The sequence below is a fragment of the Pteropus medius genome, unplaced genomic scaffold (genome assembly GCF_902729225.1).
Source record: "Pteropus medius unplaced genomic scaffold, Ma_sr-lr_union100, whole genome shotgun sequence".
In the NCBI taxonomy this organism is placed as follows: domain Eukaryota; kingdom Metazoa; phylum Chordata; class Mammalia; order Chiroptera; family Pteropodidae; genus Pteropus; species Pteropus medius.
Window position 1 is genome coordinate 23,085,948 of NW_024354875.1, and position 13,454 is coordinate 23,099,401.

Below are 13,454 nucleotides of genomic sequence, written 5' to 3' on the forward strand. Positions count from 1 at the left end.
AAAATCTAAAATTAATCCTTATTCTCAAGGTTAGTAGAATATATGGAATATATGGAATGTACAACTACAAGACTACTGGGAAATAAGAAGTCTCCATTTAAAAAATTTGCTAGTAAATCAAAGGTTAGAATAAACTTAACTTTAAATTAAATCCTCATTTTTTAGTAAAATAATTGCTTTCCTTTATTGTTTTCCTTTACTCAACATTCCCTCATATTTTAATATCAATAAGCACTTTTTTATCTTTTCAACTTCAAGCTTTTCAACTTACTGCAATAATATAAGAGAATTTTCCCCTTTTAGTTTTTATTGTAACGTTGTTTTGTTTGACAGAGAAAGATCACCAATTCATAGACTTAAGATAAATTCCCCTGGAGACAATTAAGTCCAGTTCGATATTAGTAGCTATAAGGGGAATCTGCAGTTTGTATCTTCAACTATTCAGAGCTTTCTTATAGACTTCCAAATTTATCATATTTCCCAATTGTTGTATATCTAAACCACAGTCTAGATAATTGCTATATAGTATAATTAAAGTCAGATGGCTAAAATCAAGAAGAGGTTAAGTTTCAGGGAATTTGTGCAGAATTTTGGGTTCCCCTAAAATAAGCATTAGATATTTTATCTTCTTCACACAATCAACAGTACAACCAGAAGGATGATCAATGATCATTTGTCACATGCATTTATTCTAAAGTCTGTTCCACAGGCAGGCTCTTTACAGATCTATCCTTAACCTAACCACCCAAATCCTCTCTTAGCTCCACCTTTCCCACTTAGAAACCTCTGATTTCAAGCCCATTTTGGCCTCTGCTGCATCCCAAGAGAATGATTTCCCAAAGAGCCAAGTTGACCTTATTGTCCAAAATCTCTAATCTTCACTACTTTTTGAGATTAAACTTCATTTCAACCCAGACATTATAGTTTTCAGTTTTCATTTCAAGAGATTCATTAGGGTGTTATAAATATAGAAAATAGTAGCTCTCTGAGTGAGTGTGTGTGAGTGTGTGTGTGTGTGTGTGTGTGTGTTTTCCTGTGTCGTAAGAGGTGAAAAGTATTTCCTCAATTATAGCCCTTGGTTTGACCTGATTTATCTGTAGGCAGATAAAGAGAAGAAATTGGAAGTCACATTAATCACTGCACACCTCTAATGTGGATTTTAGAAAATTTGAGAAAAAAATTGATCATAACTTGGGAATCGAATTAACTGAAATTTTGTCTTTATAAATTTCTTATACTCCAAGCCCTAAGTATATGGTTTTAAGGCTGTTAGGTTAATAAGGCATTGCATAAAAGGTTAATATGTGTATTTGTGTTAAAATTCCTACTTTTAATCAAATTTCCTGCTGTAACTGGTTTCTAAGAAAAACAGTCATAACCTCCAATAAATACTGTTTGATGAGGGTGCTTAGTCTGCAAAGCCTTAGATTTATATCTAAATCCATTCACGCCTCATCACAGGAGGTAGTGCACACAGCAGCAATAGCATTGCAAACAAGGCTTTCTTCTCTAATCCTATGACTATTTTTATACTACAGTGGCTTTCCCTGGTGGGCTGCCATTAAGAGTTGCAAAGATCTTAGAGCCTTAATGACTTGGTGCACCATGAATCCTTTTCATTGAAATACAAATAGAGACGTGGAATAGTAGTTTGTGAGAAATATAGCAGTAATCTGACAACTCCCTGGCATGCAATACATAATTTGGGCAATGGACATCTCACTGAGAAAGGTCAATTCCTGAAATAAAAAGCAAAAGTGTTCAAGGAGTAAGCTTTAGAATCATCTTATATAAATAGGTTTGCTTCCTTCCTTCTCTTCAAGCCATGGTCACAATTTTGCTTTTAGAATATGTTGTCTTTCTAAGTATAGCATGGGCAAATGATCTCTTTATTAATGGAGAACATATTAAGCAGACGACATAGTCTGTTTAATATGCCATTGTGTTAACTGCTGGGAAAGAGCTTAATACAATATGGTCCCTATGAGTGAAAGGATTACGGTAATGTTTTTTCTTCGAGCTTTGCTGGTTTTTAAATTCAATATGCATTACTCAGAAAAAAATTAAATATTGTACATGCTGTGTTATACTAAATGTTAACTGTTTATAACTGGGAGCTAGGATTGAGGTGATTTTTATTTTCTTCATTATTTTTTAGATTTTACAAATTTTACATAATGAACTTGTTTTTTAATTGGGAGGAGGAATCTCAGCAAATGTGATCAGAAACTAAGAAACAAATCAATAAAGATTCCTTAATTACCTCAGACTTTAGTTTTCTTTCCTGGTGTAATCTATTTCATATACAGAAGCTTGTCAGGATCATTTATATCATGTATGATGTTCTCTTTTCCATCACTTGATTCCCACAAATATCTACAACCTCACTGCTTAGAATTTATCCATGGCTCCCTATTCTAGTTAAAGTTTCCTAACATTTTGCTTAGAGGTATTATTCAAAATCCAGTTTGTTTATGTCAGTATTTTACTTAAAAATACTTTAGCTTAGACAGCATGATATTGTGTGGGTTAAGCTTGAAATCTAGGGGCCAGTAAGTCACTGTGCTTGAAATTCTCACTTCAGAGAGAATCAGCAGTATATAAGGAAGGCCATGTTCCAGAGGCAGCCACCACAGGATGTCTGTTATCCAAAGCCACATCTGTGGCTTTGGTCATTAGCAGAGTGGATGTCAGAAATGAGTTTATATCAGCAAAATTGGAAGATTTTAAAATCTGCTGGATCTTAAAAATGGACTCTCATTGGTGAAATTGAAGTTATTCGCGAAAAGAGGAATGGCTAAAATATTTAGAGACACTCTCACCTCATGAAAGGGTATTAGAATCTGGTGAGGCTGGTTAGAAATGAGGCATTAGAAATCGATCTGGGGCTTGAGCTCCAAATGGTCCCATGTCCTGTCACTGGGTCGGGTGATTGGGACTGCCCGATGCCGACTATAATGGGAACAGAGTCCTGCCTCCGGAACACTGTCACATCGACCTCAAATAAACCTTCTACTCAAGATGGTGGTTGGAACACCTAAAAGGGTAGATTGTTGAGATGTTGTCAGGCTTACAAAATAGGTTGTATGAAACATTTTGTGCCTGCCTCAATGAATGTGTGTTTAGTAAATATCGGTATGTGGAGAAAGATTTGGTCTGAGTTTTGCATTCATTATAATCTACTCTCAAAGTTGTCGGGAGTAGCCAAGAAACACTCATCTCAAAAAAAAAAAAGTGGAAAATGTTTTCACTTTTAAAAAGTCACTCAAAAATCTTTATCTCCCAGAGGTAATAATTATCTTTTTTTGATGCATTTTTGCAATCTACTTTTTAATTTAAATAGCACATTTTTCGCTCTTTTATAATTTGCTTTTCCCACCACTTAATATATTATAAATATTTACATGTTTAACATATTTTTTAAAAATCTTAATGCACAGGGGATAATGCCAAAGATCAACAATATGATGACAGTAAGGACCTTTACCTTTTTCTGACTTTCATGAGAATACATTTAATGTTTAATCATTAAGTGTGATATGGCTATTGGTTAAGCTATCCTTCTAATCTTTAATAAGAATTTCTATACTATAAATATACAATATACTTAACATACAATATACTTAACATTTAATTAATATAATTAAATTAATATAATTAAATGTAATTAAATATGTTAAGTATATTGTATATTTATATATTAAGCCAGGGATGAATAGTGAATTTTACCAGATGCATTTTCAGCACTTATTACGATGATCGCACGCTATTTGACTTAATATATAGAGTTCCCAGTACTGACCCAGCCTTGTATTCTTGGAAGAAATCCTACATTGTCAAAGTGTGTAATTCTGAGGCATTATAATGCAATGGGTTAGGAAAGTGGGTTCTAATAGGTTCAAATATTGGATCCTTTACTGACCAGGCATATAACCCTGGGCAAGTTTTACTTCTCTGTGTCTCTGTCTCCTTATTTAGATAAAATGGGCATAATAATAATACTTGCTGCATAGGTCGTTGTAAGGAATAAATGAGCTAATAGAAAGAAAACACTTAGGACATACATGACACATAATAAACATGTGTTTATTATATCACTATTTACTTTTTCAAGTCTAGTCATGTGGTTGGTCTGTAATTCTTTGTGCTACTGTTGACAGGCTTTGATATCAGAATTAAATTGATTATTGAAAAAACCAGTTGCTTGCACCAGTTTCTATGTAATGGAATGCCAGCTCTTGCTTGTACTAGTGAAACACACGGTAATGATCTCTTTTGTCAAATGTGAAGGAATACACCTTTAAAACCATACAGTTCCCATCTCTTTCTTGGAAGATATTTTTTGTCGATTTGTATAATAATTTGTATTTTCCTAGAAATTGTTCATTAATAATTTTATGTGTAATAGCATAGAATTATGCATAATATTCTCACCAATTAAAAAATTTCTCCATGAAATGGGTTTTATAAACCCTTACTCGAGATTCATTTTTTTAAGTATCTTTTTTTTTTAAAATTTTCATGATTTAATCATCATTAGATTTTTTTTTTTCCCTCCCCCTTTACATTCTGGTCTCAGTACTTTTGCTCATGTTCTGTTTCCCTGGCTCCTTCTCCTATCTTACCTTTAAAAAATTACCTTATCTTTCAAGAAATATGCTTCTTCATAACATTTTCTCCAATTATATTTCCCAGAAATGCTTTCTTCCCCTTCTGAATTCCTATGGCCCCGATTTACCTATATACTAGATTTTTCACCATACTTTTCTTATCCCCACTGTTGGACTTTATTATGCTATGCAAATAGTGGGCCTCTGTCTCCCTCATCTTTGAATCCCTCATAGAGTCTTGCACATAAAAATACTTGATGTTCAATGACCGCTAAGCACTGAATGGCCCTTTTAAAAGGATAATAAGACATGTCAATTCTGAATACCTAGAAGACATCCAATTTAGCATAGAAGATATCATTCTAAAAGTATTACCTCAACTGGTCCATTAAAAAGTGAAGAAATGCTTTTATTTCATCCATATGATGGAAGCTAGGAAGGTGTCCTCCAAGTGCTTGGCAGAATCTTTCAGCTTCTTCCCAGTTCCTCTTTCTTACAACTCTTTCTATATGAAATAGCTTAACAAAATATAATGTTAATTTGTTTTCTGGTATAATCATAAAATATTAGTAATTTTAAAGTCAATTATAGTAAAATGTGTGGGCCCCTGAAATAGATTATTATAGTTGTAGGTAAATGTGCATATATTGTGTCGTGGACAGGTCCTGCTGAAAGTGTCACTAAAAGCCAGCACAGGTGTCAGCCACTGTTGTCAGAGGAATGACCTTCCTCAGTTAGGCTGGCAAACTACTCCAATAAGATACTGTGTTCTCCTGCATTCCTAGGACCTTGAGAGATCACTTGAACCAGCAGATAAAGCGTGAAGGATACATATGAATGGTTTAGGAGAGGACTTCTGTAAAGTAATGTAATAACAATATAATTTGGTACGTAATACACTGAGACCTGCACAAGTACAGTATTATTTTCTGATGAAGAAGAATCAAAGGCGTGAGAACACTGACAGGTGGCAAAACAAAACTTTCCACTTCAGATTGTTTCTTTGGTTTGTGATGACTAATTTTATGCCAAAAGAAGCACAGTTATTGCAAAGGAAGAGGAGAAGCAGATGACAAAACTGTAAGCTGAATTATTTTGTCTTGATTCTTCAGTTCCCTGTGATTTAATTATATATTCTTGCCATGGCCCTCGGATGGATAAAGTATACTTCCTTGTACGTTGACTTAGGACTCTGCCATGTGACTTGCTGTGATCAATGGGATATTAGTGGAGGTAAAGTGAGCAGAGGCCTGAAATGTGCTTATATGGTTGGGCTTGTCTTTCAGGCTCCAGTGATTGACTGTAAGAACAAGCTCCTGACAGCTGCTGCCTGTTCAGCCCAAGACCCAAATTGAAGGGCCACAGACCCCAACTCATAGCCAGCAGCCCACCATGGGTGACCCAGAGTTGAAAGCAGAGCCAACCACTGAAGCCGAAACTCAATCAACCAAATGTTATGTGACCCAGAGATCTGTGAACATGAAAAATGTTTGTTGTCATAGCCACTGAATCTGGGGTGGTATGTGACAATTTCTATGTGGGACAGTTGACTGACATAGACCCTAAAATAATTTTTTTTACATTGTAAGAAATGACAGAACTCTTCCTTTGATTAACAAGAATTAGAGGGATATGAGAATCATAAGCAAAGTGTCAGCATGGCATGAAAGCTCACCCAACTTCCCAGAACAAGAGAACCCTAGGAAAGACCCAGTTCTAATTCTGGCCCTGCTCTTTTGGACAGGACAAGAGCTTATGTGGGGATGAGCTGCTTGATGTCAGAGATTCAATGATGCCCTCCCCAACAAGGACTGCCCCAAACACTTTGGTAGGTTACATATGTGTCTGGGGAGAAGCGTAATTTGTATAAGGACATGGACTACAATAGTAGATAGGCAACTTTATTGAGGGATTGAATGAGAATGTTACTTTACCTTATAACAAGAAAGACCTGAGGGGAAAGCATGCCAGCCTTCGGGACAGAGGTCTTCAGGCTTGGGAGGTGCTTCTTCAGACTCAGCAGGTCCACTGATTTTCTTGCAAATGGTAAGTGCTCTGAAGTTTTTGCAGTCTTTCACCTCCCACTTCCCAAGAGACTTTCCCGTAGTCATAGCCACACACCCGCCTGGAGAAGCTGGGGTTGAATTGGAAAGTTTAATTAAGAATTACATTTTAAAATTAAACTCCAAACATTTCCAGCGCCCTTACTCTTTATTTGAGCCAAGGTGGGAAGAGAGAATAAGAAAGAAATGTGTTATTCATAATAATAATGATGACGTAATGACTAGGATGGTAATTCAGAGAAATGTGTTCGCCACTTGCCACGTACTATTCTAAGAGGACTAAATGAACTGAATCCTCACCAAAAACAAACAAACAAACAAAACAAAAACAAAAACAAAAAAACTCTAGAGTGGATTCTATTGTCATACTGAGGTACAGTGAGGATTAGTGACTTGTCTAAGGTCATATGTTAGCAAGTGGTTGATCCAGGACTAGAATCCAAGCGGTCTCTGGGCAGAGCTGTACCCTAAACCACTATGCTTCTTGGGGTAGCAGAAGTGGTTCATTTAAGCTTTAAGCCACTTTAAGGTTTTTAAGCAACTTAATAAATTTCAAAACAATACTCTTTAAGATTCAGATCCAAAGGAAGGACTGGTTCAACAAAGGTAGAAGGAGGTATATATTTGTTTACCATTTATTTCACATAAGCCAAAATTTTATTTATTTGCAAAAACATTAAAAGATAGTATTGTCAGATGCATTTTCCAGATAAGAATAAGTGACTTGCCCACATCATAGTTATTGAGTAATGGAGTCAAGACTCAAACCCAGATGGCAAAGTGCCATGCTCCCTTCTCTATCACACCACACTGCCTGAAGTGGGCAGAAGACAATAGCATACTCTGGAGGTAATGAGAACAACTTCTGTTCCACCAAACAGAGAAGCTATATGGTCTCATGTCTCATACTTATTCATGGACATAATGAAGAACAAGAAACTGGGAAAAATAATCTGTGTTAACTTAGAGGAGTGTGTTATTTTTCCCCTGTTCTGCCTTTTACCCATGGCTTGCCCATTATAGACCAAGCTGGCTGAAGCTGGGAGTAATAATGGTAAAAAGAGCTTAATGTCAGTCTTTCTGGCTACAGGACTGAGAGAACAGACATTACAGCTACTTCCTGAGCACCTCTCCAACCACCAAGGCTTATCCATGAAGTATGTGACTCTAAAAATGACTCTAAGACATTGACTCTAAGATGTTGTCTATAAGAGAAATCACATGTAATTTACATGACAGAATATTTTAATTCAAGATGAGATTTGATCAGGATTAACATCTATATCCATCTTCTACAAGTAAAAAGATGACTTTGTTATTGATACCACTCACATTTATGATGATGATCATGTGTTACAAATTCTGTGGATATTCTCTATTTCAAATATTATGTTTAGTTATACACTCACGTTTTAATTTCTGTGCTATGAAAACTGTTCTTCATAATCACATTGTACAAGCAAAAGAAAATATAAGTAATATAAAAGGAGAAAAGTTGAATCCTTTATAACTGCTATCTTCTACAAAGCCAAAATCCCATAAAAAGCATTAGATTAGAAATCAAGAGATCTGGATTTTAGCAATTCAATAACCGTGTAACTTTTGTCAAGTTAATCATCTTTCTAAGCCTCTGTTTTCTCAATTCTAAAAACAGAGGGACTTCTGAGGTCCTTTCCAGCTCTAATGTTAAGATTCTATGGCTAATTGACCTCAATACTTTAGGCTGGCCTAAGGAGGATGAACTAACTTTCAGAATAAGTAATATCTACGATATATTGCTTGCTTAATTCTCACCTATTGTAAATAATAGAAATGAATACATTCAATCTGTGAGAAAGAAGTTAAGAAGCAGAGAGATGAAAAAATAAAGTGTTTCACAGTAAAGTTTCTAGATTCTGCTTGAGACTTACGTGGAAAAAAAAAAAACTCATGCTAAGGGTTCTAGCTCTATGCCATTAAATGGTAGTTTCTGAGAACTGAGTTTTCCAGCTTTTATTGGGTTATTCCCAAGGATTTAAAAAGGAAGATGTAGTCACTGCTTCTATTTATGATCTCACAGACAGACTCTAGTCTTGGAGATCATAATTTCCCTCACATTTCAAAGGTAAGTGAAGAACATATTTGGGAGGATGCTGTTATTTCACAAGTCACTGTATTCCATCACTTTAAAGGCTAACACACTCACCTGGCTCAAGAAAATTCCAGTTGGAAAAGGTTACAGAATGTTTTACTCCACCATCACTTGTCCAACTATACTCTCCGCGTGAATCTGCATCTCTCAGGCCAGTCCAGAAGTATTTTCCTGGAGATTTAGTATACTTTTTAATCATATCATTCAGGTATTCTTGTTCAAATCTACAAAACAGGAGTCAAATTTGTAGGTGTTTTTACAACGACTGAATTACTATATAAATTGAAGATGCACCTTTATCTTAAGAAGAACATTAGCAAAGGAACCCAGAATCAAAAGTTCATTAGTATATGTTTACTGATGGGCACACCTGCTCATTATAGTCAGATTGCAGTTGGTTCCGAAAGGGACCTCATCCTTGTAAATCTTGTAACAGGTTTCTCCATGTCTCTTCCATCCCTAAATCAGAGGAGAAATATCGTCAAACTGTCTTCTAGACTCGATGATGCTCCCTCTGACAAGCAGGGTTCTGCTACATTGCTAACATCTCACAACTTACAGAAGTTAAGGACAAGGCCAGTGAATGCATACACGTAATGAGGGTATGATACAATTTCATAGATAACCTCCACAAGACTGAGCTTGTGTCAGACAGAAGGTGTGTCTTTAGGTCTGTTTACTCCTATTGCCTTGCTCATCATAAGAGTATAATTTTGCTGGTTGAATTACTTTTGAACAGGACTAATATAAGAGAGGGAAGTAAATACAGCATCATTGAGGATAGTAATTATGTACATTGTTATAGAAATTCATGAATAGGTGACTCTTTTTCCTATAACACTTTTTTGTTCTGTAAGAACGTCAATATACTATGATTCACTGTACTCACTGCTCTAATGTAAATGAACTGAAGCTAGTAATTCTTCTGTTTCCCAAGTCTGAATTGTTTAAGTCTCAACTCCCATCCCTAACCAAGAAGGTGTAATACGCTTAGGAAATTTTATGCAGAGCTTTTACATACCTCATCTGGAGGACACATCTTATCAGATCTTGTATCATTTATCTTTTCTCCCTTTTTCTTACAAACATATTTAAGTTTCTCTTCACATGATTGGACTTTCCACTGACCTAGCTTTTAAAAAACAAAAAGAAAAATTTCCCACGAGACGTTATTTGCCATATGTTTAGAATTGAACCCTAACTTATTTTAAGTCAAGATAGTTTCTTCTCACAAAACTATGAAGCGGGAAGACAGGAAGGAGGAAGAGGAGAAGGCAGAAAGGGAGAATGAATATAAATGAATGATGAAATCTGAGAACATACTCCTAGAAAATGCTACCCCACAGACCTGCATAATTTCAGGATCACCTCAAGGTCACAGTAGGGATGAATTTCATGAAGAACTCAGCCTACAAACAGTTGCCAGTGTTCTAGTCTTCTTCCATATGACATGGCCAAAGATGGTCCACAGGTTAAAAACTTTGGGGCATGTCACTATCCTGTCTCAGTTTCCTCATATGTAAAATGATGATTAGAATAGCCACTCTCCAAGAATTCTACAATCAAAAGATTTTTCCAATTCTACTTCAAGCTTAGACTTCAAAGTTCTCTCTTTCGAATATACTAAACATTTATTTTGCTTAATTAACTAAGTAATTCTCTTTCTTCAAATTAAATTTTAATAAGTCAATTGTGATAAGGTTTTTGAGAACTGAATTTTCTAGTTGGACACTGGAATGCTATCTAGGTATGCTATCAGTTCAGTCTTGCCTATGGGAAGTCATTTCTCTCTACCTTTGACACTCTTCTAAAGACATCTTAGATATCCTTTTAAATAAGCTGTTCAAGATACAGCTTATTTTAGACTCAACTAAAGCATGTTCAATAAATGTTTAAGCATTCTACAAGAGTAAGATGTTCTATGAATAAACTTAGACAATTTTTTAATAAAAATGTATTTTTTTTACTTCTCAAAGTAGGAATAATATAAAACTTCATCTGAACATGAATTCAGAAGATGGGATTTTTCAGATGGCTACATGTTAAATATCGCACTGGTGGTCCTGAGAGAAAGCAGCTTATTAGAACAAATCCGGCACAAGAATCGGTGTTCTAAAGGGATTCTCTTGATGTTTCAGACCAGAGCAGCTGCTCTCAGACAGGAAGTGGATTGCTTACTTAGTCATTGTTTTATTTACCTTTTCTCAGTGGCTACCAGAAAGACAATCTACAGGGCTCTTACTTATATTTTCTTTTACAGCTAAAACACAATTATCCCAACCAAAGTAATCTTAATATTACTATCGGGTGTAATAGTAAGAATATAAATTAACCACAGGAAGTTTCCTACCTTTCCTAAATAAGAAACACAGTTGGGGGTCTTATGGTAGGGAACATGTGGCTCATTCTCATCCCAGTATGTTAGAGTAACTTCAGTACCATCTGACCATTGAAATAAAGCTGGTGTATTTATGTTCTTAAGACCGGTCCATGTTTCTTCAGCATCTAAAAGAAAAATGTTTCAGTTGTTTGCAGTTTACTCAGCTACATACTTCAATATGTACACTGTTACTGATGTTTACATTCTGATATGGGATTTTAAGAGACTTGATGGTATTATTCTTTTTTCTTTTACTTTTAATTCAGAAGATGGTTTCTTAATTAACCTGTTAAAATGTTGATAAGTTAGGCAGGCTGAGTGATGAGGGCTTTTCAGGTCACTCATGTGGGTAGAGCACACAGATGGAACAGCTGTACTATGGCCTTTAAGGCTGGGTGTTCCCGATACTTGACTTAGATAAATCTTGCTTTATAGAGCATAGTAAAATTTTATAAATGAAATCATAGATATCCTAATTAGAATAAGAATATTGTCCATCACTGCCCTGGAATGAATATACTGCCTTTCCAGGTAAAACAATTGGCACCACACTGACACAGAATAGGTATCTACCATTCACTATTATTAGTAGAAAATCCTAGGAGAAGATTATATTAGCAGTGTATTTTTGTTCTTCAGTCGTTAGCTTTCAAATAATTACAAAAGTGAAATAATCATCAGTTAAGTGTTTGGAGAACTTAAACAGCATTTAGCTTATGAGAAAAGGGAAATTAGTCAATCAATGGTTGTACTGTCAAATTGGAAGCCGCTAGCTACCAATGTGATTATTTAAATTTGTAAATTAATTAGACTTAAATAAAAGTAAAAATTCAGTTCCTCAGTTTCCCTAGCTACATTTCAAGTGCTCAAAATCTACAAGTGCCTGGTGGCTATTCTATTGGACAGTACAGATTACAGAACAGTTCCATCATGGCAGAAAATTCTGTTGGACTGTGCTGATCTATAAGGATCAAATTGTAAGCTTTTCATTCCCTCTAAGTGTCTGAAAATAGGGATACTTTAAAAAGTTTTAAACCTCTCAAATAGGATATTTTAAAAACTTACCCCCATTATGGAGTTTTGTCACAACCACTTCCACATCTGCTAAAGAATGAATGCTGATGAGGTCACTGCTGAAGGCCTTGCATTTTACATGTGCCTCATCCCAGGAATCACTTTCATTTACCAGCAGATAGCAAAACCCATTATTTGGCAGCCAGCCTGCATCACAGCGGGTATCTGAATATGTCCAAACATCTGGGGGAAAAGCAGCTATTTATATTCCAGTAAAGTTACAACTATTTTGAATCAATAATATTACAAATTCTTTTTTCTTGAATCCTAAGGCTTCTGGAAAACTAAGGAATGTGATGTCATGAATTTATGAGGTGCTTAATGTCTACAAAGCATCGTAAGAGTGACTACAGGGGTTCAAATAATATGACTTTAAGGTGATACAAACAGGCTACATGGCTGGGCTCAGATTATTTAAGGAGGGACTGCTCTTAGTTCTAGTAGACAGAAGAAAGGTGTGAGGTAAGCCAGTTGCTGACAAATCTCTTCCTTGGTACGGGATTGGTTAGGTTCCCCTCCAGTCTCTGCCTCTGAGGAATTATGAGGTTGAGCTTCCTTTTCATGTATAGTCAACTTAGCAGGGGATGTGCATTAATGTTCACTGTTGAACAAAGGATGGACAGAGACTTAAGGAGCAAAATAAGACATTTATATACTCTACACCAAGAGGGGGCAGCAGTGGAGGGTAAGGGTAGAGGGCATCTCTTCTTTCTTCCCCTCTCCTAGACCTCTAGCCCTCATGAAATTAGTGGTTCTTTGTTTTGACCATGATAAAGTTCATCTAAATGATGGTAAAGAAAGATTAAGGAGTGAGGTATATAACCCATACAAAATATATCTACCCCACTTAATAGATCTTGAAAGTAGTTCAGTTACTCGGATTTCATTGATTCAGAACTATTTGTAATGTTTGTTTTATGAAAACGCAGCATCTTAAAAATGTGGACGGTTTGTTTTTTACTAAAGGATAAAATTCAGGTTCATCTAGCTTCTCACACTTGCGAGATAACTCAATTAACTTTAAGGTTCTGAAACACCACTTATTATTATTATACTTTACAATTGTGATAAAGCAACAGAAGGAAAAAACATCACCCATAACTGAATTTAAAACAATTATTTTCCTATTCTAGTCTTTGTCTCTATGAATTCATATTCTTACAAGATTAAAATGATAAATAGGCACATCATTTTGT

At 35.5% G+C, this 13,454-nt stretch overlaps 1 protein-coding gene across 4 annotated transcripts in view; it reads right to left on the reverse strand.

The window, feature by feature from the left end:
- LOC120597059 (CD302 antigen) overlaps positions 1-13,454 on the reverse strand; it is a 107,096-nt gene that overhangs the window by 71,249 nt on the left and 22,393 nt on the right. For 2 of the 4 annotated variants that reach the window (XM_039855738.1, XM_039855735.1), the window contains exons 7-13: positions 12,250-12,441; positions 11,155-11,309; positions 9,826-9,936; positions 9,175-9,263; positions 8,859-9,028; positions 6,545-6,744; positions 4,986-5,128 (exon numbers count right to left, since the gene is read on the reverse strand). In XM_039855738.1, coding sequence (XP_039711672.1) covers positions 4,986-5,128; positions 6,545-6,744; positions 8,859-9,028; positions 9,175-9,263; positions 9,826-9,936; positions 11,155-11,309; positions 12,250-12,441 — 1,060 coding nt within the window. Of the gene's footprint in view, positions 1-4,985; positions 5,129-6,544; positions 6,745-8,858; positions 9,029-9,174; positions 9,264-9,825; positions 9,937-11,154; positions 11,310-12,249; positions 12,457-13,454 lie in introns of all 4 variants that reach the window. The other 2 variants (XM_039855734.1, XM_039855733.1) reach the window with 1 other exon arrangement.